Source organism: Scyliorhinus canicula, chromosome 4 (genome assembly GCF_902713615.1).
Source record: "Scyliorhinus canicula chromosome 4, sScyCan1.1, whole genome shotgun sequence".
Classification (NCBI taxonomy): Eukaryota; Metazoa; Chordata; class Chondrichthyes; order Carcharhiniformes; family Scyliorhinidae; genus Scyliorhinus; species Scyliorhinus canicula.
The window spans coordinates 157,815,890-157,843,516 of record NC_052149.1 but is presented as its reverse complement, the minus strand read 5'-3'; the positions used below and the strand labels follow the sequence as shown (position 1 = coordinate 157,843,516).

Below are 27,627 nucleotides of genomic sequence, written 5' to 3'. Positions count from 1 at the left end.
GTAAATCGCAACAACCTGAGAATTCCAGCCTAAAACTACACCAATAGTCAAGACTAAATGTTACAAAAATAACAAGAAGACAAAACTAACGGTTCTGTATCTGAATGCATGTAGCATTAACAAAAATGCGAAATAATTGATAGCACATATTGAAGTAAATAAACCTGAGGTGGAATTCTCCGACCCCCCGCAGGGTCGGGGAATCGCCCGGGGCCGGTGTAAATCCCATCCCCACCATGTCCGGAATTCTCTGCCACCCGGGAATCGGCGGGAACGGGAATCACGCCCCGCCGGTTGGCGTGCCCCCCCGCACCAATCAGCAGGCCCCCGCGGCGATTCTCCGGCCCACAATGGGCCGAAGTCCCGCCGCTGACAGGCCAATCCCACCGACGTGGTTTAAACCACCTCTGTGCCGGCAGGATTGGCGGGCCCCCGGGGTCCTGGGGGGGCGGGGCGCGGGGCGATCGGATCCCATGGGGTGCCCCCATGGTGGCCTGGCCCTCGATCGGGGCCCACCGATCGGCCGGCGGGCCAGTGCTGTGGGGGCACTCTTTTTCTTCCGCCGCCGCCACGGCCTCCACCATGGCGGAGGCGGAAGAGACCCCCCCTACCGTGCATGCGCTGGTGGTGACGTCAGCGGCCGGCGATGCGCGGACTCACGCTGGCCGGCGAAGGCTTTTTGGCCAGCCCCGACGCCGGCCAGCGTAGCGCCAAAGGCCGTTGGCGGCAGTCGGCGGAGCGGGAGCAACTCCGGCGTGGGCCTAGCCCCTCAAGGTGCAGAGAATTCCGTACCTTTGGGGAGGCCCGATGCCGGAGTGGCTGGTGCCACTCCGCTACGCCGGGACCCCCACCCGCTGGGTAAGGGAGAATTTCGCCCCTCTTTTTACTTACAGCACAGAAGGAAGCCATTCAGCTCATTGCGGCTACACCGGCTCCCAAAAGAGCTCCCTAACTAGTCCCATTCCCCAGCCCTATCTCTGTAGTCCGCTACATTAATCACTTTCAAATATGTATCCAGCTCTCTTTTGAAACATCCTATGGAGCCCACCCCCACCACTCTCCCAGGCAGCACATTCCAAACCCTACCAACTCTCGAGTAAATATATTTCTCCTCATCTCACTTCTAGCTCCCTTGCTGATCATCTTGAAATTGTGACTCCTAGTCACTGACATACCAACCAGTGGAAACAACATAGCCTTCTTTACCCTGTCGCAACTGTTCATAATTTTGAACAGCTCAATAATGTCACATCGTCATCTTCTCTCTTCCAAGTAGAACACGCCCAATTTGTCCAATCTTTCCTTGTTTCTAAATTTCTTCATTCTTGGTATAATTCTATTAAATCTCCTCTGCACTCTCTCCAGGGCTTTAACATCCTACCGTAAAATAAAGTGCCCAGAACTGAACACATACTCCAAATGTGGTCTGACCAATGATTTGCAGAGATGTAGCATCACTTCCTTGCTTTTATACTCTATGCCTCTATTTATAAATCCAAAGATCCTATAAGCCTTCTTAACAACTGTTTCAGCTTGCCTGACCACCTTCAGAGAATTATGCACTTGAACCCCAAGATCCCTCTGCTCCTGTACTCCCCTCAAAGTTGTACCATTGAGCCTATATTGTCTCACCATGTTTCTTCCACCAAAATGCTTTACTCACATTTCACCCCATTGAAGTTCTGAAGTGCGAGGTGTCTCCCCATTTGGCCAAATTGTCAATATCCCTCTGAAGTTGCTCAGTGCCATCCTCAAAATTCACTATTCTCCCTAGCTTATCTGCAAATTTCAAGATTTTGTCCTCAATGCTCTCTTATAAATCATTTATATAAATCAGAAAAAGCAAAGGTCCCTACACTGAACCCTGGGGAACACCACTTTCAACTCATCTCCAGTCTGAGAAATGCCCATCTATACCTCCCCTCTTTTCCTATCTCTTAGCCAACTTCTAATCCATGCTGCCAAGGACCCATCCCAAACATTTTTAATTTGCTAACCAACCTGCCATGCGGCAAATTCTTTCTGAAAGTCCAAATATACAATATCCACGGCACTAGCTTAATCTACCGCCTGTGTCAACTCGTTAAAGAACTCAATTAAATTTGTCAGACATGACCTGCCCTTGACAAAGCCATGTTGACTGTCTAGTATTAACTTATTTTTCTCTAAGTGTATATTTATCTCATCCTGTATCATGGCCTCCCACTATTGATGTCCAGCTGGTACATCTGTAGTTTCCTGCGTTATCCTTTTCCCCTTTCTTGAACAAGAGTACGAGGAGCACGGTAGCATATTGGTTAGCACAATTGCTTCATAGCTCCAGGGTCCCAGGTTCGATTCCCGGCATGGATCACTGTCTGTAGGTGCGGAGTCTGCACTTTATCCCTGTGTGTGCATGGGTTTCCTCCTGGTGCTCCGATTTCCTCCCACAGTCCAAAGATGTGCAGGTTAGGTGGATTGGCCATGCTAAATTGCCCTTAGTGCCCAAAATTGCCTTTACTGTTGAGTGGGGTTACTGGGTTATGGGGATAGGATGAAGGTATGGGCTTGGGTAGGGTACTTTTTCCAAGAGCCGGTGCAGACTCGATGGGCCAAATGGCCTCCTTCTGTACTTTAAATTCTGTGATTCTATGAACAGCGGCACATTTGCAATCTTCCAATCCCCTGGCACTATTCCTGGGTTCAGGGAGGCCTGGCTGGTTCCATCAATGGCTCTGCAATATGCTTTCTCTCTCAGCAATCTCGGATTCATCCCATCCGGGCCTGGCGACTTCTCTACCTGGAGTGCTGCCAGCCTTTTTAGCACCTTTTCTTTATCTATCACTATACTGCTCAGTTGCTCAGCACCCACATTTTCAACTGGGCCACCGTCACCATCTTCTATTTGGTAAAGACAGAAGCAAAGTCCTCATTTAGTACCCTCCGCTTCAGTGAGCAGTTTACCCTGCTTGTCCCTTCTGGGACCCCCCTCTATCCTTCACTAATCTTTTACCATTGATATGTTTGAAGAACATTTTACTATTTGTTTTAGGATAGCCTACCATTCTCTCCTCATGCTTTCTCTTAGCCTTCCTTATTCCAGCCTTAGCCTTGTTCCTGCATTTGAGATACTCTTCCTGATTTCTATTGCTATTATTAGTCTGGTATGCATCATATGCCTCTTTTTTATTTGATCATCAATATCATTAGTCATCTAGGGTACTTTAGCTTTGGATATCCAGTATTTATTTCTCATGGGTGCATACAATATACAAGAAGCAATATTGGGTACTTATGACAAAGGGACTGCAATAACCATGGATGATTTTAATCTACATATAAACTGGAAAAATCAGTTGGCAGTAGTAGCCTGGATGAGGAGTTTTTTGAATGCTTTTGAGATAGTTTCTTAGAACAACATGTTCTGGAACTAACCAGAGAGCATTGCGGCACACGTTGGGAGCTGCACATGTGCGGATCATTGGGAACTGCGCATGTACAGCATGTTCGGAAATGCGCATGTGCGGAACATCGTGTTAGGAACTGCACATGTGTGACGCGTGTTGGGAACTGCACATGTGTGACATTTGCCAGAGAGCCTTGTCGGATTTCCCACTCATGATGGCACTCGAAAAAAAGTGTGGATTTCAGAATTAATTGGTTTTCGGAATTTCGGATAAGGGATGCTCAACCTGTATAGCTTTTTAGAATGTATCTTTGCCTTTAAAAAAACTTCAGTGATATATTTAAAAATGATAATTTGTTGCAGTTTAATAACAGAGCTGAATTGGGATTTCCACAAAAATAAACATTTTAATCGGTGCCTAGTGAGTAATTTGATTTCAAATAACTGAGAATGACTTTAAAAGCTACATTTATATGTAACTTTAGTTATATTGATGTAAAGCAATCAGTATCATAGGAAATCACGATAAAAGAATCTACAACGCTGCTATTTGGTCTCCCTGCAGCAAAAAGGTTACTTTTTGGAGCTTCCTCAAAGGCCCAAAAATGAGAGCAATTAGTGGAAACTTGCCATAACCTGGCGTTGTAGCTAGTTTTCAGGGTGGGGGTCAGCTTCCATGGCTATGCTTTTTAATTTAGTTTAACAGATTCCAGAAATTTGAGCTGCACAATATTTCACACTAGTTTGGCTGATCATGGGTAAGGTGCACCAAAGAAAGGTTAACATTGCTTCTCTAGAATATCCATTCAGATTTGTAATGAATTTCTTCAAATTTGCCAAAATGTATACTAGGCTTTCCAAACCCCCACTGGTTGATATTTTTCTACATGGAGTGGCATTTAAGGACAGTACATAATACACCCAGCAGAGAAGTAAAACATCAATGTTGAAAGACTGATTTGTTGAAACATCAATAGAAAGAAGTATTGCAATATCTGCAATAAAAATGTTCTGATATTTTAGATTAACTTGGACTAGTCTTAAACTCTTGTACCTTTAATGTATACTCACAATTGGTTGAGAAAAGGTGCTCGTCTCATCAGAGGAGGTTGTAAAAGTGGAATTCAGAAACTCTGTGATACATGAAGGGAAAGAATATCAGTCCAAATAAAATCCCAAGTAACGTGTAAAGTTATAGTGTGAAAAATAAAGCATAGCATTTAAGGAATATTCCACAGGAATGCTCCACAGCATATACTATAGTCAAATTTATTGTGCAAGAGTCATCTTAAAAATATTTCTTAAACATAAATATAGGACGGAATTCCTTGCCTGTTGGGATTCTCTTTTCCCACCAGCAGCGGACCCCCACCCGCAAGTTTCCCGGCAGCTTTGGGTGGTTTCAATGGAAAATCCCATTGACAAGAGGCAGGAATAGAAGATCCTACCACCAGCGAATGGCGTGCCGCTGAGAACACATGGCTGGAGGACTGGAGAATCCACGCCATAAACTTTGTTTCAAATGAGCTGTGAAAGTAAATGTTGTCACAAGGTCTCAGGTCCCAGCACCTCCATCCTAACACTGAAATCACTGACCAGTAAGTTCATGGAGACATGACCAAGTCTTGGGACCTCATATTTCCACGGCTAAACCTTGGAGGTCAGGAAATGTTTATCAGTTTGACAATAAAATGAACTCCGATTCATAGAATAGAACAGTACAGCACAGAACAGGCCCTTCGGCCCTCGATGTTGTGCCGAGCAATGATCACCCTACTTAAACCCACGTAACCCATATACCCGTAACCCAACAATCCCCCCATTAACCTTACACTACAGGCAATTTAACATGGCCAATCCACCTAACCCGCACATCTTTGGACTGTGGGAGGAAACCAGAGCACCCGGAGGAAACCCACGCACACACGGGGAGGACGTGCAGACTCCACACAGACAGTGACCCAGCTGGGAATCGAACCTGGGACCCTGGAGCTGTGAAGTATTGGTGCTAACCACCATGCTACCGTGAGGCCCACAACTCCATTTTGTTATAAACTACAGGCACACCATGAGAAGAACAAAAATAAGGGCATTGCTGAGCATTATTTTAAGAGATTTTTAACAGGCACGTGATAGCAAGAATAATCAGAGAACAAATTCATCAATAGGTGCTGCCTTTGGATGTAGGTTTTTATGTAATGGAAGATAACAGGAAGGAATCCGTCAATCAGAATAACATAGGTATCAGATATGCAAATACATGCTCAAATGTATTTAGAATGAGCTCTGATCAAATGAAATCTACTTAACACTCATTTCATTTCATATAAAAGTGAAAGCAAATATAAAAGAAATCTACTTAACACATTGTTTTATACCCTCAGTCCAAAATCATTTCAGTTGATTGTACTATGAGAAAAGGTTAAGTATGTACAATGAAATCCCCCTTAAAGGAAGCATTCTTAAAGAAACCTAGACTTATTATTTTGACATGTTGATGCATGTGTGGGATTGACACTTTTACATTACATTATTAAATTCTGATTTAAATTCTGTCAGCATGTCTGAGTGATTGACGAGCTGTGAGAGGCATCAAAACAAGTCCAAACCTGTCTTCAATCAAAATCCACCTCCTTTCTCTATAAACAAATTTGCATGATTAAATTTTTATAATTTTTCAAGTCACTTCAAAACGACACTACTAGTGGAGAAGGGATGGCCCGAGCTTGCCAAAGGCACAAGATAAATTCAAATTTTCTTTGATTTGCAGCTGTGTGCCCATCCATTAAATATCAATTTTTACACCTCACACTGCTTCTTGCTAAGTTTACCAGCCACCTGTGGTTATCCTTCATTGCTCATTTATAGCTTCCTGCCATTAAAAAGTAAAAAATACTGCGGTGCTGGAAATCTGAAATAAAAACAGAAAATGCTGGAAATCTCCGCAGATCTGGTAGCATCTGTGGGGAGAAGAGTCGTGCAGCTTCAAAACGCTAACTCAGTTTCTCCCTCCACAGATGCTGCCAGACCTGCTGGGTTTTTGCAGCATTTCTGTTTTTATTTCAGATTTTTAAAAAACTTTTTAATGGCAAGAAGCTATAAATTAGCAATGAAGGATAACCACAAGTGGCTGGTAACCTTAGCAATAAGCAATTTGAGGTGTAAAAATTGATATTTAATGGATGGGCACAGCTGCATATTCACACATACTTGTAACATTTACCCCTCAGCCAACACCAAAAACAGTCTAACCAGCTGTCACTTCACTCTTTCGCAGAGATATTCACAAACCGGTTGCTACATTTGCCTGAAAACCAACAGTAAATACACCTCCAATGTAATTAATTGGCTACTGAGAGCTTGGAGAATTATGAAGAATTGGAAATCTGTTGTTAAAAAAATCCTGATTGGCATTTATTTTGATCACACCTGGTGCCCTCTCATTTTGAAGTGACAAGGGAGAGGACCCAGAAAGTGAATTGTAACGAACAGAGACAGGTCTCTGTTATACTGTGGTTAAAAAAAAGAGGAAGAGAGAAACAGTCTCCAAACAGGAACAGGGCAGCAGAAGATGGTAAGTCCAGTGAGGATGCTTGACTAAGTTTCACTCTTGTCTGGATGGGTTATTGAGAAATTGATGGAATCTGTCTTAGTTGCATAAGGCATTTATTGTGTAGTGTGATGTGTTCAATGTGTTTTCCTGTTAATTCACATGTACGTCATGTTAAATCTGAGGGTTAAAGTATAAGTTTAATATTGTACATTGCTTTATCTTTCTGACCTTGTATTGTACACTTCAATTCTGTTTGTTCAAAACTTGAGGAATCTTGTGGCTTTCTTCACTTTTTTTTCTAAATTTTAGAGTACCCAATTCATTTTTTCAATTAAGGGGCAATTTAGTGTGGCCAACCCACCTAGCCTGCACATCTTTGGGTTGTGGGGGCGAAACCCACGCAGACATGGGGAGAATGTGCAAACTCCACATGGACAGTGACCCAGAACCGGGATTGAACCTGGGACCTCGGCGCCATGAGGCAGCAGTGCTACCCACTGCGCCACCTTGCTGCCCCGAGGCTTTGTTCACTGAGCAAGTGCCTTGATTCTCAAACTTTGTCGGCTTTAAACAAAACATCATTGGTCCCTAACCAGATCTTAGAAGCAGCTTGGGAGAACAAGCATTATTCTGAATGGCACATTAGCTGTGATTCAGAAAAATCGGTTTCAGAATAATGACATCAGGATTATTCTGAGCAGTGCCCAGCAGATCAATCCTCAATACCTGGGGATTTCAGGACATTCCTGGAAGTTTGCCAAACCCGAGTAAGGGAGTGGAAAACCAGGAAAGGCTCTCTGTTCTGATCACTACTCAGTAAACTCTCTTGAGGTGTGTTTGTGCAACCATCGCATGAGGACAGGATAAAGTTTTAATGTAATCATCCTGCGGTCAAGTAAATGGCTAACGCTCATTTTCGAATCTCACGCATGGATAATTTTCACTTCAAGAGGGCACCATGTATGATGCAAGTGCATCCCAAGAAGGAAAAAAAAACCTCCATTTATACATTTACATTTCTTCATGATTCCGTAATTATACCCTTAACGGCCAATGAATTACATTATGAATTAATTATTGGAGGTGTATTTAATGTTATTCTTCAAGAAAATGTGGCAACCGGTTTGTAAACAGTCGGACAAAGGAGTCAATTGGTAACCAATTAGACTGTTTTTTGGTGCTGGTTAAGGGGTAAATGGGGTAAAAGAACAGCAGGTCAGCCCTACCTCAAGAGGTATCAGAGCACCCTTTACACCCCACCCCACCTTCTTTCCTGAAGAAGCAAATGGTCCCTCAGTTTAATATTTCACTCAAAAAATGGTACCTCTAACACTTGTCGACTGAGCTGCCAACCATGTTGCACCGACATGGAACAAAAACTAAAGGCCATCTAACCTACACTATGCCCTTATCATCCATATGCTTATCCAATAAATTTTTAAATGCCCTCAATGTTGGCGAGTTCACTACTGTTGCAGTAGGGCATACCACGGCCTCACCACTCTTTGCGTAAAAAACCCACCTCTGACCTCTGTCCTATATCTATTACCCCTCAATTTAAGGCTATGTCCCCTCGTGCTAGCCACCTCCATCCGCGGGAGAAGGCTCTCGCTGTCCACCCTATCTAACCCTCTGATCATTTTGGATGCCTCTATTAAGTCACCTCTTAACCTTCTTCTCTCTAACGAAAACAACCTCAAGTCCATCAGCCTTTCCTCATAAGATTTTCCCTCCATACCAGGCAACATCCTGGTAAATCTCCTCTGCACCCGTTCCAAAGCTTCCACGTCCTTCCTATAATGAGGCGACCAGAACTGTACGCAATACTCCAAATGCGGCCGTACTAGAGTTTTGTACAACTGCAACATGACCTCATGGCTCCGGAACTCAATCCCTCTACCAATAAAGGCCAACACACCATAGGCCTTCTTCACAACCCTATCAACCTGGGTGGCAACTTTCAGGGATCTATGTACATGGACACCGAGATCCCTCTGCTCATCCACACTACCAAGAATTTTACCATTAGCCAAATATTCCGCATTCCTGTTATTCTTTCCAAAGTGAATCACCTCACACTTCTCCACATTAAACTCCATTTGCCACCTCTCAGCCCAGCTCTGCAGCTTATCTATGTCCCTCTGTAACCTGCAACATCCTTCCGCACTGTCTACAACTCCACCGACTTTAGTGTCGTCTGCAAATTTACTCACCCATCCTTCTGCGCCCTCCTCTAGGTCATTTATAAAAATGACAAACAGCAACGGCCCCAGAACAGATCCTTGTGGTACGCCACTCGTAACTGAACTCCATTCTGAACATTTCCCATCAACTACCACTCTCTGTCTTCTTTCAACTAGCCAATTTCTGATCCACATCTCTAAATCACCCTCAATCCCCAGCCTCCGTATTTTCTGCAATAGCCGACCGTGGGGAACCTTATCAAACGCTTTACTGAAATCCATATACACCACATCAATTGCTCTACCCTCGTCTACCTGTTCAGTCACCTTCTCAAAGAACTCGATAAGGTTTGTGAGGCATGACCTACCCTTCACAAAACCATGCTGACTATCCCTAATCATATTATTCCTATCTAGATGATTATAAATCGTATCTTTTATAATCCTCTCCAAGACTTTACCCACCACAGACGTTAGGCTCACCGGCCTATAGTTACCGGGGTTATCTCTACTCCCCTTCTTGAACAAAAGGACCACATTTGCTATCCTCCAGTCCTCTGGCACTATTCCTGTAGCCAATGATGACCTAAAAATCAAAGCCAAAGGCTCAGCAATCTCTTCCCTGGCTTCCCAGAGAATCCTAGGATAAATCCCATCCGGCTCCGGGGACTTATCTATTTTCACCTTGTCCAGAATTGCCAACACTTCTTCCCTACGCACCTCAATGCCATCTATTCTAATAGCCTGGGTCTCAGCATTCTCCTCCACAATATTATCTTTTTCTTGAGTGAATACTGACGAAAAGTATTCATTTAGTATCTCGCTTATCCTCTCAGCCTCCACACACAACTTCCCACCACTGTCCTTGACTGGCCCTACTCTTACCCTAGTCATTCTTTTATTCCTGACATACCTATAGAACGCTTTTGGGTTTTCCTTGATCCTACCTGCCAAAGACTTCTCATGTCCCCTCCTTGCTCGTCTCAGCTCTCTCTTTAGATCCTTCCTCGCTTCCTTGTAACTATCAAGCGCCCCAACTGAAACTTCACGCCTCATCTTCACATAGGCCTCCTTCTTCCTCTTAACAAGAGATTCCACTTCTTTGGTAAACCACGGTTCCCTCTCTCGACCCCTTCCTCCCTGCCTGACTGGTACGTACTTATCAAAAACATGCAATAGCTGTTCCTTGAACAAGCTCCACATATCCAGTGTGCCCAACCCTTGCAGCCTACTTCTCCAACCAACACATCCTAAGTCATGTCTAATGGCATCATAATTGCCCTTCCCCCAGCTATAACTCTTGCCCTGCGGGGTATACTTATCCCTTTCCATCACTAACGTAAAGGTCACCGAATTGTGGTCACTGTTTCCAAAGTGCTCACCTACCTCCAGATCTAACACCTGGCCTGGTTCATTACCCAAAACCAAATCCAATGTGGCCTCGCCTCTTGTTGGCCTGTCAACATATTGTGTCAGGAAACCCTCCTGCACACATTGTACAAAGAATGACCCATCTAATGTACTCGAACTATATCTTTTCCAGTCAATATTTGGAAAGTTAAAGTCTCCCATAACAACTACCCTGTTACTTTCGCTCTTTTCCAGAATCATCTTCGCCATCCTTTCCTCTACATCCCTCGAACTATTAGGTGGCCTATAGAAAACTCCCAACAGGGTGACCTCTCCTTTCCTGTTTCTAACCTCAGCCCATACTACCTCAGAAGAAGAGTCCCCATCTAGCATCCTTTCCGCCACCGTAATACTGTCCTTGACTAGCAGCGCCACACCTCCCCCTCTTTTGCCCCCTTCTCTGAGCTTACTAAAACACCTAAACCCCGGAACCTGCAACAACCATTCCTGTCCCTGCTCTATCCATGTCTCTGAAATGGCCACATATCTCTGAAATGGAGCAAGTTCGACGAGCCATATTGTACTCCTGCTCCGATTTCGTATGGTCTGAGATCTAATTTCAATTTATCCAGTTAACTTACAATAGAAACCGCACCTTTATTTTTAAGAGGGCAATTTTCATAAAAATTTTAATTTTGACCTCGCACTGGCGTGTGAGTCACTCACACATTAAAATACACAGAATGGAATGTATGCAACAGAATTTCTTGGAAGTATGAAAATATTTGAATTCAATTTTTGCAGCGGTTGCTGCAGCCCACCGGCTATTGTGTAATGTGGATGTTAAAAGCCTGCGTGCAAGAAGTAAATTTGTGGTAAAAAAATGAGTAAGCAGCAGCCAGAAGGGGAAACTGCAACCTCCACCAGTCTATATTGAAACCCTGGAGGGTGAAAGAGCCAATATTGGTTTATTTTAATTGTTCATTCTTGGGCTACAATTTAGGAAATGGCCCATCTTCTCCTTTCTCAATTGCAAGGGTGCTTCTTGTTGATTTTCCTGATTCCCATTTCCTATATGTTATCTATTTTTTTCCAATTAAGGGGCAGTTTAGCATGGCCAATCCACCTAACCCGAGCATCTTTTGGGTTGTTGTGGGTGAGACCCACACAGACCCGGGGAGAACAGGCAGTGACCTGGGGTCGGGATCGAACCCGGGTCCTCGGCGCCGTGATCCAGCAGTGCTAACCACTGCGCCGCTGTGCCCACCCCGCCTATATCTTATCTTTATTGATTTTAGTCCATGGATTGTTAATTGAGGCATACCATTAAGTCAAATAGAGGGGAAAAAATGAAAATTAAATGAAAATCGCTTATTGTCACGAGTAGGCTTCAATGAAGTTGCTGTGAAAAGCCCCTAGTCGCCACATTCCGGAGCCTGTCCAGGGAGGCTGGTACGGGAATCGAACCGTGCTGCTGGCCTGCTTGGTCTGGTTTAAAAGCCAGCGATTTAGCCTGGTGAGCTAAACAGCCAGAAGCAGAGAACTCAAAGTTTACAACTGGGACACTGTGCTATGAAGTTTTGTATTTCGGGCCAGAGAGCTCAAACTTTCTGGCACCCAGCAGACTGGAGAGATTCGGTTCAATTGGCAACCATTGGGTTGGCCAAGGGCAATTGGCCAAGGACAATCAGCGATTGGTTCCGGCCGGATGATGTCTCGGGGAGAACCTGCCAGAAGACCTGAGACTTTCGAAGTAAGAAGTTGTGTTTTTTCCCTCTCTTTCAGCTGATGCCTGCCTGCTGCCTCTGTTAGTCTACATTGAAGACCAGTACAAGCTGAAGGAAAAGATAACATCCAACTGAAGGCTTAAACTAGAGAAAGAATTTAACTGGTAGATATCCATTTTAAGTCAACGATCCCTATCTTTTATTTTTTATCATTATTTTCTTCCTTCTCCACTACCCTTTCCCTCTATGTTGTCTGTCTGTGTTTGTGTAGAGTGGGACGTGTTAGAAAGGGGGGTTGGGAATTAGATAATAGTTAACCAGTTGCATTGTTGCCTAATTAATTTCAATTACTGCTAATAATACAAAGTTAATTGAGTTTAAATTTACAAACCTACAATAACATTAGTTATTGAGTAACTAAAGGCCTTGGTTATTTTAAAATAAAAGTTAATTTCCCCTGTGTTGTGACTCCGGGTCAAGTGGGGCTGGAATTGACCTTGCACTAGCCCAGGGGTCCATAACACACAAAGGACCATTCCCAAGTTCTTCTCCAGAAATTCTAGCTCTTTTGGTGCTGTTCTGTAATTTCTACCCAAGTCTAGTTAATTAGCTAATCCTGCAAGTGAGGACAATAGAATAATGTGCATGGAAGAAATGCCTGGAGTATTGAAAATTCACACCAATAGTATGCAGTCATGATCCTCTGCTTGAGTAGCAGAATCAGGTAGAACTTTGAATATTGCAGGGGTGGGGAGGGCCTGATTAACAATGGCTTGATGATTAAACGGGGACAGAGCTCTAAATAGTGTCCACACAATGAGGGACATCCATGGGTGCGATTCTCCCAAAAGGGAACAAAATCCCAGACCAAGCACATTGAGCATTGTGTTTCCCATCGCTCGCAGTGCCGAAAACTACATGGCTATTCAATGCAACTCACGTTGTATAAGGGGCCTGAATGGGGGGCAACACATGACCGATTCCACACATAGCCCCGTTTTCTACAGTGGTGTACTCCACTCGCCAGAACTCCCCATTGTACTTGGAGATCGGGACACCACTTTTAGATGGCGCACCCCCCAACAATCACACAGGGCACCCCCGGCCTGATCGCACATGCAAAAGAAATGCCAGCATGGCACTGCCAACCTGGCAGTGCCCATGCCAGCTGGCAGTGCCTCCTGGGCACCCAGGTTGGCAGTGCCAGAGTTCCCAGGAGGCACAACCCTGCCCAAAGGGCATGCAGCTGGAGGCCTCCAATTCCCTGGGGGACCCCCACAAGAGCCATTCCACCTGGTCCCTGTTTGTGGGGACCAGCGCTGCACAGCGTTCGTCCGAGGTCTTTGAGGCAAAAGGGATAAATCCTAAAGCCTCAGGTACCTTGGGAATCTGCACATTAGAATGAGACTAGCTGACTCGCTCTAATATGCATAATATGTAAAAGTGATCCCGTCCACAATGGGCAGGATTTACATTGCAACGTCTTGTGATATCGCGTTAGATCTCAGGTAGGTTCCAGGAGCAGCGTCTCCCGGCTTTTATTGACCATGCTGCTCCATGGCGAGCTGCTTTTCTGACTCAGCGTGGCCATTGGATCATGCCCATTGTCTGTAATTTGTAAACAATTTGATGGAATTTGCTGAAACAATATTTTATTGGCGTCTGCTTTTGGTAGCTGGGGTGGTCTATATTAGATGTGTTACTTATCCAAATAGTAGATACAGATTAACATCTGAGATTGCTTACCTCATCTCAGCTCAGGTTTTTTAATATTCAGTTTATGATACAACTCTCCTCTTAGATAACATTTTTTGTTGTTTTTTTTTTTTGCAAGGACCTGGTACACAGCTGTGAAATTATACCTGCTGTATTTCACAATCAGGGCATTTGTAGTCAAGAATCATTTTCTAATTAATAACTTAAGAGCAGTGTTCAAAATGTAATTATTGCAATGCATAAAACATCCGAGAACACTGACTTTCCAAAACAAACATAGATAAAGTTAGTTTCATTGTACCAAGTGCCTGGTTTAGCTCACTCAGCTAAATCGCTGGCTTTTAAAGCAGACCAAGCAGGCCAGCAGCACGGTTCGATTCCCGTACCAGCCTCCCCGGACAGGCGCCGGAATGTGGCGACTAGGGGCTTTTCACAGTAACTTCATTGAAGCCTACTCGTGACAATAAGCAATTTTCATTTCATTTCATTTCATCAAGTATGCTAATATGCAAATTCAGTTTTGGTCTTATAGTCAATTATGATCAAAAGAGAGAAATTCAACCTCAATGTCTTCATAATGAATCGAACCATTAGTCCAATTAGCACCAATTATCAAAAGAAAGTCATAGTTGGTAGATACAAAACTCCAAACTGCAACTTTAAATTGACAGAAACTGACTGCCTCAACAACTAACCACCAAGAAAGCTGTTTCCTTTTCTAAAGATATCTTACTGAACTAGTGCAAGGAGAGAAGTCCATTTAGCAAATATGTTGAAATTTCTGTGAGTTAACCGCAAATGTCCTCACCCGTCCATTTGCAGTGTTTGACCTAATTTAAAATCATGGATTTTAGGCCTAGATATTTGGGGGGAAAGCATTTCTTCAAAGCATACTCTTGGTTACTTGGATTATTTTGAAGTTGCATTGTTCATAATCTATGCAAATAAATATGAAATACTTTTTTATTAGAGATAAAAGAAGATAACTTGTATTAATTGGACATGTAGACGGACCTTCAATTGCATTTGAAGTGAAAAAGTTACCATCGCCTGTAGTATCGGACACACTAGAAAGTGAAACAGTCGTTGTAGAGGTCCCTGAAATAGAAAAATAATGTTACTTTCTTGTGCTCACATTGATGAAAGTGTTAGTCATTGGCACTCACTCCTCAGCCACTGCCCATATTGTATCCATATTCAAATGTAATTCTTAAAATGACCAGTTAGATGTGGGAGTAGAGTAGGTAAAGCTTGTTCTATTGTCTCAAAGTTGATGTTTGCCTCTGTTTGGATCTCGTGACAACGGATTCAAACTGAGGAAGAGAGTAAACCCCGTAAACATGTAGTGCATCCTGTATTTCTTTCGTTTCAGACGACACTGGTTTGAAATTTTAAGTAGGTGTATTTTCTGAACACAAGCTGTGAATTTTATGCTCAGTAAAACGGAACACTGTTTATCAATTCATTGCTAATTGATGCTGACTGGGAGACAGGCTTGTCCTAACAGGACAGAATGTACACTTTTAGCCCACCAGTCTACAGTGGATTGATCCTGGCTAAACAACAGAAGCAGCACCTGATAAACAGAATGAAGTGGCTCCACAACCAACTAATCAGATCAAAGTTCTGCAATTCTGTCACGACCATTCATGAATAGTGGTTGGCAAACAACTAGCCAATGAAAGAGGCTCCATAAACATCCTCATCCTCAATAATCAAGGAGTCAAGGACATCAGCGCAAAAGACAAGGCTAAAGCATTTTTAACCGTCTTCATCAGAAATGCAAATGGATGATTCATTGGAGCCTACTCCAGAATACCCCACCCATCACAGATGCCAGTCTTCGACCAATTTGATTCACTCCACATAATATTAAGAAATGACTGAAGGCACTGAACATACAAAAACCTATAGGATCCGACAAAATCCCAGCTGTGGCATGAAGACATGTGCTCCAAAACTAGCTGCTACCCTGGCCAAATTGTTCCAGTGCTCACTGCCAACCCCCTGACAATGGAAAAAAAATTGTCTAGCTATGTCCTCTTCACAAAAAGCAAGACAAATCCCATCAGGTCTAGTACCGCCCCTTCAGTCTAATCACAGTCAATAGCAAAGTAATGAAAGGTGCCCTTGGCAATGCTATGAAGCTTTCTTCATCATTGGGTTCTGCCAATTTGCTCCTGATCTCATTACAAGCTTGATTCAAGGACAAAAGAGCTGAATTTGAGAGGTGAGGTGAGAGTGACAGCCCTTTACACCAAGGCAGCTTTCGATCGAGTGTGGCATCAAGGAGCGCTAGCAAAATTTGAGTCAATGAGAATCAGTGAGAAACTTTCTACTGGTTGAAGTCGTATCTAGTACAAAAGTTGCTGGAGGCCAATCATCTAAGTTCCAGGACATCACTGCAGGGTTTCCTCAGGGTCCTGCTCTGGGCCCAGCTACCTTTACCAGCTTCACCAATGATCTTCCCTCCATCATAAAGTCAGAAGTGGGGAATGTTTGTGATTACACAATGTTCAGCACCATTTGAAACTGCCCGGATACTGAGGCAATCCATGCCCAAATGCAGAAAGACATAGGACGGGGTTCTCTGGCCTGTTCGCCCAGCGACTGGAGAATCCTGCTCGAGGTCAATGGACTTCTCCTTGTCCGCCTCTCACCCAAGGCATTCTTGCGACGAGCGGGGCAGAAGAATCTAGCCCATAGACAACATTCAGACTTGGGCTGATAAGTGACATTTGCACCATATACATATCAGGCAATGAACATCTCCAATAAGAAAGAATCCAACCACCTCCCCTTGACATTCAGTGCCATTATAATCACTGAATTTGCAAACGTCTTGGATGTCACAATTGTCCAGAAACTAACCTGGCCCAGTCATATAAATACTATGGCTACGTGATCTGCTCAGTGGCATCAGTCTGTACCATTTACATGTTGCACTACAGCAATTTGCTAAAGCTCATTTTACAGAACCTTCCAATCCCTCGACCTCCTACCACCTATAAAGACAAGGACAGCAGATGCCTGAAAGCATCATCCGCTACAGATTCCCCTCCAAGCCACATGCCATCCTGATTTGGCGCTGAAGCACCATGTCACTTTCTGACTGCTGAGTCACAATCCTGAAATTCCCTTCCTACCAGCACTGTGGGTGTACTCACACCTCGGGGACTGCAGTTCACTACAATCTTCACATGGGAAATTGGGATAGCAATAGATGCTGGCAATTCTCGCATCCCGTAAAAAACTAAAATGTCTTAGTTACAAGGGAGAGGAACAGAATACCAACCAGATGCATCAGGCAGCTCCATCTCTCATTTATCTTAAATTAAAATCATGATTAAAAAGGATTGTCAGAGGCCTCACAACAACTATCTCATGTTTTTTGTGGCAAGCTGAACAACTATTCAACTAAGCTAATGCTGACCGTGGCAAATATTTTGTGGAATTCTTCATTTAAATCTCTAAGATGGGTTCTCGGTACTGATTTTACTCTGACTAGGACCTTCACACTACAACAGCCAGGATTTTCCACTCCTGTTCTTATTGGGTGGGATTGGCAACTGGACTGGAAATCCCACGAGAGGCCCAAATCGTGTTTCATGTCAGCACTAAATTTCACTCTGATCGTCCCCTCTTCCTGCCAGTGATATAACGGATTTTCCACCACGCAAGGTCAGGAACCTTGGCCGGGATTCACCCCTACCCGGCGGGGCGGGGGGTTCCGGCGTACCGGAGTGGCGAGAACCACTCCGGCGTCGGGCCTCCTCAAAGGTGCGGAATTCTCCTTTGGGGCTAGGCCCATGCCAGAGTGCCTCCCGCTCCACCGACCGACGCGAATGACCTTTGGCGCCCCGCCGACCGACGCGAACGGCTGGCCAAAAGGCCTTCGCCGGTCGGCGTGAGTCCGCGATGCGCCGGAGCGTCAGTGGCCGCTGACGTCACCCCGACGCATGCGCGGTGTAGGGGGTCTCCTCCGCCATGGTGGAGGCGGTGGCAGCGGCGGAAGAAAAAGAGTGCCCCATGGCACAGGCCCACCCACCTGGGGGCCTGCTCGCGCCGCCTGCTCCCACCGGCACCAGAGGTGGTTTAAACCACCTTGGCGGGAGAGGCCTGAACAGCGGTGGGACTTCGGCCCATCATGGGCTGGAGAAACACCGCGGGGGGCCCGTCGATCGGCGCGCCGCGATTCCCGCCCCTGCCGATTCCCGGGTGGCGGAGAATTCCGGCCACGGCGGGGGCGGGATTTACATCGGCCCCGGGCGATTCCCCGACCCTGCGGGGGGTCGGAGAATTCCGCCCCTCATTTCAATACAGTAACATATCATTATCAGGCCTCTCTGCAGCACTCATCCATGCACATTCGACAGAGGCATGTTGTCAAGATGCCGCAAATTATAACTACTTTCAAAAAACTGGAGATGGGCGTGCTCACCTCTGAGGGAGTTTGGAGGTGAGCACACAGCTCACCACAGGCACTGTTTCTTCAGAGAGGAGAGAGGGCACTAGCAAAGGCAAGGGGTGAACGACAAAGGCTTTGGAGGGTACCGGCAAGGGTGAGGGGGAACAGGCAGAGGCCTCAAAGGATATGCACGAAAGCGAGGAGGAGCTGGAAGAGGCCTCGAAGGGTACAAGCAAAGGCGAGGGGGAACAGTCAAAGACCTCAGAGGGTGCAGGCAAAGGTGGAATGAACCAGCAGAGGCCTCATGGGGTACTGGCAAAGGCAAGAGAGTAGCAGCGAGTGCAAGGGGCTACCGACGAGGGCAAGGAGGAACCAGCAGAGTCACTGGGGGGTACTGAAAAAGGCCAAGTCGGTTCTGGAAAAGGCAAGAGCAGCAGCAGCAGAGGCACTGGCGCTGATGTGGTCAAAGCACCAGACCTCAATGATGAAGGCACAGGGGTTGAAGGAACAGGGACTGTAGGTTCAAGGCACCAGGGTTGCAGAGGTAATGGAACCAGGACAAAACGCAAAGCCCTCGGGGCCTGAACGAGGGAAGTGATGGGCCCAGAAGAGGGAGGACTCAGCGTCAGAAAGGGAAAACAACCAACCCTAAAGTGACCATCCCTGAGGCTTATGGGCTTCTGCCTTCTTGGAAGGCCCTAACACTGGGAAGAGACCCTTGGCCTAATGCAATGGGTGGGTAGCCAGTCATCATGGACTGATGGATCCACTTATATGTTGTGGGGGGTTAGGGGTAGTCTGCAGGCTTATTGCTGACAAGGGCAAGTTGGTGAGGCATGTCAGCTGCTGACAAGGGCACAATGGCTGGTGAGAGCATTCTGGCCCATTAGATGTGTTTTGACAGGTGCCCCTCCATTGGCCGAGTTTCGCACAAGGCCATGGAGTGAAGCTTGAGGCCTGTGTCTTACATGTGATTTCTGGATGCAGTAGAGTGGCCAAAACAGTGGCCATTCGGTGAAGCTGTATCGGGTAAGGGTAGTGAGGGGTCTTCTCCATTCTGGGAGCAACTGAAGGGCAGGTTCTCAATGTGGTGGCCGTCGAGATGCAGCAACCAAGGCTGAATGGGCAAAGGGTGAACCCTTGGAGGCAAAAGCTAATTAACTCTCTCTGTATACTTTTGCAGTGATTAGTATGAGGGAGAGATGGAGCCTGTGGAACTGGCTATCATTCAACTGGTGCATAGAGAGAAGATATGAATGGAGGTGTCTGACTCACCAGAGACGGAACATACCCTGAAGAGGAAGGGTTGACAGGACCTGCTCCACTGGCACCGGAGTTACCCCAGTGATTGGTCGCCTGTCAAGGGATCTGGTGGCTGACTTATGCATTCTTCTGCAGTAGTTGGTGCCACGGAGACTTGGAGGGCACCCTGCCTGTGAAAGTCACAGTCTTCCTCAACTTTTATGTGGCTTGCTCCTTCTGGGGCTTTACAAGTGACCTTTGCGATACAGCACAAGCCTTCACATATAAGTGCATCAAGCAGGTGTTTGACGTACTCTTCGCAAGGGCACACAACTACATCCAATTCAACCACGATCAGGCCAGCCAGGATACAAGAACCATGTGATATGCCCAGATTTCTGGCTTTCCACATGTCAGGGTGCCATCAACTGCACTCACATGGCTCTCCAATCTCTAAGGCATCAAGAGTGCAGTTCAGGGCGGCACGGTGGCGTAGTGGTTAGCACTGCTGGCTACGGTGCTGAGAACCCGGGTTCAAGCCTGGCCCTGGGTGTCTGTGTGGAGTTCGCACATTCTCCCCATATCCGCATGTGTTTCACCCCCACAACCCAAAGATGCGCAGGGTAGATGGATTGGCCACGCTAAATTGCCCCTTAATTAGAAAAAAAAATAATCGGTACTCTAAATTTATAACAAAAAAAAGAATGCAGTTCAACGTGGAGTTTGTACTTTCTCCCCATGTCTGTGTGTGTTTCCTCCGGGTGCTCCAGTTTCCTCTCACAGTCCAAAAAGATATGCAGTTTAGGTGGAGTGGCCATGCTAAATTGCCCTTTAGTGTCCAGGGATTTGCAGGTTAGGTTAAAGGGTTATGGGTGTAGGGGTGGAAGGGGGAGTAGACCTGGGTGGAATGCTCTTTCGAAGGGCCAGTGCAGACTCAATGGGTCGAATGGGCTCTTTCTGCACTCTATAAAGGAGTCTTCTGAGGGGGCCAGTTTAGCTCATTTGCCGAGGCAGCTGGTTTGTGATGCAGAGCAAGGCCAGGAGCATAAGTCATATTCCCGTACTAAAGTTTTCATGAAGGCCCACCTTTTCAACCTTGCCCCTTGCCTGAGATGTGGTGATCCTCAGGTTAAATCACCACCAGTCAGCTCTCACCCTCAAAGGGGAAAGCAGCCTATGATCATCTACGACTATGGCGACTCTGCCTACTACAATCTTCAATAACTATGTTACTCAGTTCTAAATTCAAACTAAGCCTTATGTACATGAGGATAATAGTAATCAAGTCTTTGAGGGTGTTTTCTGTTTTTATGTTTCTTGTTGAACTGTATAACAGTGAAGAGACAGCACTGGATGTTCAGTTGTCCAGCTCAAGATGTCCCTGTAATGTATAATGCATTCTTTAATGATGTTAGCAATCATGATGCTGAAGATAGCCTTGTTCTCCGAACAGCCATTGTTCACATGATGATTCACCCCCTTCGGATATACACGGACTGACACGGACATCAGATTTGTTTCTAGATTATTGCAGTTATAAACAGAATATGGGCACAGCCAGTTCTTGCCAGTCAATTAATCAGCAATAATCCTATCTGTTAAACCTGCTTCATTTCCAGATCTCATATCTCCACATAGCAACCCCTCGAAGTATACATTTCTATCAACATGGATTCCACTTCAATCACTACATTTGGTCACACATTTCATAGTCTCACAACCCTCGCTTAAAAGCAATGTGTAAAATAATATTTCTGTGGTTAGTCGCAACCTGAACAGTTTCTGTTCATGAAGGCATGGGGACTTTGTGAAAAACTCTGATGATGGGCAGCACGGTGGCCTAGTGGTTAGCACAACCGCCTCACGGCGCTGAGGTCCCAGGTTCGATCCCGGCTCTGGGTCACTGTCCGTGTGGAGTTTGCACATTCTCCCCGTGTCTGCGTGGGTTTCGCCCCCACAACCCAACAATGTGCAGAGTAGGTGGATTGGCCATGCTAAAGTTCCCCTTAATTGGAAAAAATAATTAGGTAATCTAAATTTAAAAAAAAAAACAAAAAAAAAAACAAAAACTCTGATGATCTTTTAAAAATTCATTCATGAGATGTGGGCGTTGCTGGCTGGGTTACCATTTGTTGCCCATCCCTAATTGAACTGAATGGCTCGGCCATTTCAGAGGGCATTTAAAAGTTGCTAATAGATCTGAAGTCACATGTAGACCAGGCCAGGTAAGAATAGCAGATTTCCTTTGCTAAATTATATGGGGGGGGGGGGGGGGGGGGGGGGGGGGGGGCAACGGTAGCACAATGGTTAGCACAGTTGCTTCACAGCTCCATGGTCCCAGGTTCGGTTCTCAGCTTGGGTCACTGTGCACAGTCTGCACCTTCTACCCGTGTCTACGTGGGTTTCCTCTGGGTGCTTCAGTTTCCTCCCACAGTCCAAAGATGTGCAGGTGAGGTGGCTTGACCATGTTAAATTGTCATTAGTGTCCAAAAAGGTTAGGTGGTGTTACTGGGTTACAAAGATAGGGTGGAGGTGTGAGCTTAGGTGGGGTGCTCTTTCCAAGGGCCGGTGCAGACTCGATGGGCCAAATGGCCTACTTCTGCACTGTAAATTCTATGATTCTATGAATATTAAGTGAAGCAGGTGGGTTTATTTTTACAACAATTGATGATGGTTTCATGGTCCCCATTAGACTTTTAATTCCAGGTTTCCATTGAAATCAAATTGCACCATTTGCGGTGGGTCTTAAACCCAGGTCCCAAGAGTATTACCTTGGGTTTCTGGGTTACTAGTCCAGTGACGATACCACGACATCTCCGCCGATCATATGGGAACTATGTGTAGTATTTTTCATTCAGTCCTGCCACCCACTGAAAACGTTCAGTTCTATCCAGTCTAATGTCTTTGTTCCACAGTATGTTTGTCACAATAAAAAATTATACCATAGTCTACAAAGCCTCACTATGACGAAGAGACCGTGAGATTTTGGGTTTCATGGAGATCATTGTGCAAAGCTTTCCATAATTCTGTTACAGCCCAACCTAGGAAGTGGAGACAGGGAAGATTGGCATTCTGTGCCAATCTTCATGTGAGGGTGTCTATAAAATCATGAGAATTGGCAAAATGTCACCATAGTCATGGAGCTGCAATGATTCACCCCTCACGTCATGTTCCTCTCCATCATAAATTTTCCACATGTTCGCAACCCCTGAAGGAATGTCCATCTCCATCTCTGTATTTGGTACAACTGGAATTCCAACAGCAACTGAGAAAAATGAAGCGAAACTACCAACAGAGAGAGAAAATGAACTGAATAATTCTAAAATAGAACAACCCAGCAAACCCAGTTAAAGCACAAAGCAAAATTCAGCAAAAACGGAACAAAACTGAAGCATCCATTGACATCCAAGAACCCTCTGTGAGACGAATTAGACCAGCACCTATGTTTTATTATGAAGTATGACACTACATCAGAGCTTCATGTTGGAGTGAGAGGGACCCACTTCAAGCAGGAATATTGTGGAGATGCCGGCGGTGGACTGGGGTGGGCACAGTAAGATGTCTCACAACACCAGCTTAAAGTCCAACAGGTTTATTTGAAATCACAAGTCTTTTGGTGAAGACGTCACATGATGAAGGAGCAGCGCTCCGAAAGCTTGTGATTTCAAATAAACCTGGGGAACGGTAATTGAAAGGAAGGCAGATTAAATTCGAAAGGCTGGAATTTAAATCACCATTGGCTGGATTGTCTGCTGTCGGGATTCTCCATTGTGCCGGCAGCCCGGGGATTTCCTGACGGTGTGGGGCTGCCCACAATGGGAAACCCCGTTGGCTGGCTGGCGAGACGGAGAATCCCAGGGGTGCACCGCACCAGAAATTCAGTGAGGCGTGACAGAGAATCACAGAATTTCATAGAATTTACAGTGCAGAAGGAAGCCATTCAGCCCATCGAGTCTGCATCAGCCCTTGGAAAGAGCACCCTACTTAAGCCCAAACCTCCACCCTATCCCCATAACCCAATAACCCCACGTAACCTTTTTTGGACACTAAGGGTAATTTAGCATGGCCAATCCACCTAAACTGCACATCTTCGGACTGTGGGAGGAAACTGGAGCACCCGGAGGAAACCCACGCACACACGGGGAGGATGTGCAGACTCCGCACATACAATGACCCAAGCCGGGAATCGAACCTGGGACCCTGGAGCTGTGAAGCAACAGTGCTAACCACCGTGCTACCGTGCCCCCCATGTTTCTGTGAAGACAATGGAAATCTCCCCACCCAACTATATCCAATCAGAGATCCAAAAACCATCTCCTGTTGAAGTATATCTCAGAATGTGTGGAAGGTGTCTGAGACTAAAGCAAAGCAGACTTCCTGTGCAATAATTCAGATTCTCTTCGGAGAATAAAACTGATTCTGAAAACCAGTGGCAGGCAGTGCAGAAGAACAATGACAATGGAGTGAGAAGGAGACTTCTCTCTGTGTCTGTCTCTCTCTTAATGAACACAACTGTCTTTAAGACTAACAGAGGGAAGCAAGAGGAAATACCAAGCTTCTCAGGATACTGCTGGAGAAAAACAGGATCTTGCTCCTGCTGGAGGCAGTATGTTTTAGCGGAGATAGACTGCAAGTGGGAAGAAACAAGTTGGCCTTCTTAGGACAGGACAGCCGCTTTCCAAACCCATGACCACTAACACCTAGAAGGACAAGAGCAGTGGATACCTGGGAACCCCACCACCTGGAGATTCCCCTCCAAGTTACTCACCACCCCTACTTGGAAATATATCACCGTACTTTCACTGTCACTGGGCCAAAATCCTGGAACTCCCTCCCTAACAGCACTGTGGGTGTATCCACACATCAGGGACTGCAGCAGTTCAAGAAGACAGCTCACCACCACCTTCTGAATGGCAATAAATGCTGGTAAAACCAGGGATGCCCACATCGCTTAAATTAATTTTTAAAACGTTACTCCTGCTGGTCAAGCTGGTCATCTCTCCTTCTGGGGAAAGCCAAAACGTTTCTCCAACAGCCTGCAAAACTGTCAAAGTGAGTACGTCTGAAATCACCGAACTAATGGCCGTAATGCCATCATCTACGCCTCGGGGACAAGCCACCAACTCGTTTGTGAATTCTTTTAAACTTTTATTCTTTTTAAAAATAAATTTAGAGTACCCAATTCATTTTTTCCAATTAAGGGACAATTTAGCGTGGCCAATCCACCCACCCTGCACATCTTTGGGTTGTGGGGGCGAAACCCACGCAAACACGGGGAGAATGTGCAAACTCCACACGGACAGTGACCCAGAGCCGGGATCAAATCTGGGACCTCGGCGCTGTGAGGCAACAGAGCTAACCACTGTGCCACCGGGCTGCCCAACCTTTATTCTTATTTTGTGTTGTGTGTGTGTGTGATGTGCCTTTTATTATTTTTCCTCAGGTTTCAGGAACTCATCAACTTACGCTTTCTTTGACCCGATAAAACGTAGTTTGATTGGCTCCTTGTTGAAAAGTAAGTACATTCCAAGTGGAAAAAGTCTCCACGGGGGAAAGAACTTTAAACAAACCTTTGATGCGACCAACCAACAGGATTAAAATATGTGGGCCAGCTCATTCCTCCTCAACCGATTGTCGCACCATTAAGGAAATCATAGAATCATAGAATTTACACTGCAGAAGGAGGCCTTCCGGCCCATCGAGCCTGCACCGGCCCTTGGAAAGATTACCGTACTTAATCTCATGCCTCCACCCAACCCCTGTAACCCAAAAACCCCACCTTTCCTTTTTTGGACACTAAGGGGCAATTTAGCGTGGCTAATCCACCTAACCTGCACATCTTTGGACTGTGGGAGGAAACCGGAGCACTCGGAAGAAATCCACTCAGACACGGGGAGAACGTGCAGACTCCACACAGATAGTGACCCAAGCCGGGAATTGAACCTGGGACCCTGGAGCTGTGAAGCAATTGTGCTAACCACTGTGCTACCTTAATTTCCATTAACTTAGAAATTGCCCATTAGAAAATATTATTGCAAAAGTAAATATATCATAATATGCGTTTACTACATATTTTTCTGTACATGTAATTGTGGTAAACCACTGTTACACCTGTATTAGATGATGTAAGGTAGGACCTGTACTACAGGTTCGCCGGTAGCCCCTATCTGCTGGCTCCGCCCAGGAAGAGGAGTATAAATATCCATGTCCTCCATTCAACTGCCATTTCGCCAGCTGCTGTAGGAGGCCACGCATCTTACTGCAATAAAGCCACAGTTGTACCCTGTCTGAGTCTTTGTACAATTGATCGTGCATCAGTAATGCATTGTTACGTCCAGTTGATAGACTCAAAGTTGTAAATCGCATTCTAATTTCAGCTAGGATGCAATGTAAACCAAGGGATTCAGTTCACCAATCTCTAGCTGTAGGGTTGACAGGGCCCAGTGTAAAATATCCCACCTGTCCATATCCTATTACAGTAACAAAAGCACAAACTCTTTTCCATTGAATCTCAGCAAATTCAAGCTGTATGGCACCACCTTCTACATCGTGTACACCTATCATATCCCTCCACACATTTAACAGACGTATCAATAATACATCTATAATCTGTTTTTATATGAGAGAAAGATAACTAATGGATAATATTGAGCTGACTTACCCTCCAAAACCAGGAGATTCAAATCCTTTTTCTGATCATTAAAAAGGCCGGGAATCTCTACACGGCAGCAATACCAGCCACTGTCTTCTTCACCCAGATTGTCCACGGTGAGCGATACATCCCCTTCCTCTATTTTACCATCAAGGTGGTATTTTGGGGAGGTTGTTGAAGTTACAGCTTTCCCATTTGTTGTAAACAGTGTCTCTGAACAGCCGAGTATAGGACACTTCCCCCTGCCCCAGCACATTTCATATTCACCATTCACTCTGACAAAGTAGTTGCACGGCAGTGTGACCGACTGTCCCAGGAATCCTCGCACTTCAGATCCTCTCACAAAGGTGACTGGACCTGAAACATTTCAAATAAAGAGAGTAAAAATCCAGTGTCCATCGCAGTGGCAGAGAAAGTGTAAATGAACTGGCAGCACAGTACACAGAATACCGCTTACTAACTAGCTGCTGTGGCAAGAACATAAGTGACAAATACAAAGAGGAATCGGGCATTCAGCGACCGAGTTTGTTCCATTCAGTTAGCTCAAGGCTGGTATGTACCACACTTCGATTAATCAGCATATCCTTCGATATTCTTCAGGAGCAAACATCTATCGATTTCAATCTAGAAAGTTTCACTTGATCCAGGTAGCGATTTTAGATTTATGCTGCTCTTTGTGTGGTAAAATTCTTCCTGGGTTCACTCCTAAATGGGATGGCTCCAATGTAAGATTGTGCCCCTCTTGTTCTGAATTCTCCCAGCCCGTTTCTCTGTATCTGCCCCATCGAAACCCTCACTCACTTTAACACCTCCGTGTACATCATCGCTGACATGAAACACTCAAGCCACTACAAACACAGCACTCCAGGCCCTCATTATTTAACCCTTTAACCAACCCTTCTAGTGAATCTGCACTGTATCCCTTTACATGCCAGTCAATCTCACACGCATGAACACTTTTTACATTGTATTGGAAAAATTTCTACGAGCATGATACAATGTATGAAAATTCCATTGCTAAATTCTGAAACTTACCTAAAAAAACGAATAGTGCAGTCAAATGAGCGACAACCCCATCCAGAAACATGATGCAGAGCACGACACGCTGGTACTATCTGAGTTCCAGTTGCTGCAGAATCTTGTGGCCGGAGTTGAACTTCTGCTTCTAATGTTAGTTCTGTTCTGACGTGAGTAGAAAGAGTTTCCTTTCGAGGTTCACGGGCCTGGCTTCCTGTAATGTACAGGCCCTTGAAATAAGGCGCGTGTTTATCAAGAATATATTTTCTGCATTTGCTTTGCCATCAAATGGCCAACTGCTGCAAACAATTAATTGACTTTCCAGTTCCTTTCAAGGGAAATATTAATCACTCTAATATGCATCTTTACTGTTTGCAAGTTCAAGAGGATGGGT

The 27,627-nt window shown here is 45.3% G+C and overlaps 1 protein-coding gene across 3 annotated transcripts in view; it reads right to left on the bottom strand.

The window, feature by feature from the left end:
- The window catches only part of LOC119965116 (hepatitis A virus cellular receptor 1 homolog), a 32,741-nt gene extending 5,341 nt beyond the window's left edge, over positions 1-27,400 (bottom strand). The window contains exons 1-4 of one of the 3 annotated variants that reach the window (XM_038795447.1): positions 27,252-27,400; positions 26,226-26,573; positions 14,929-15,012; positions 4,457-4,518 (exon numbers count right to left, since the gene is read on the bottom strand). In XM_038795447.1, the coding sequence (XP_038651375.1) occupies positions 4,457-4,518; positions 14,929-15,012; positions 26,226-26,573; positions 27,252-27,303 (546 nt within the window). In that variant the 5' untranslated portion in view covers positions 27,304-27,400. Of the gene's footprint in view, positions 1-4,456; positions 4,519-14,928; positions 15,013-26,225; positions 26,574-26,673; positions 26,812-27,251 lie in introns of those variants that run through there. The other 2 variants (XM_038795445.1, XM_038795448.1) reach the window with 2 other exon arrangements.
- Between the last annotated feature and the right edge of the window lie 227 nt (positions 27,401-27,627).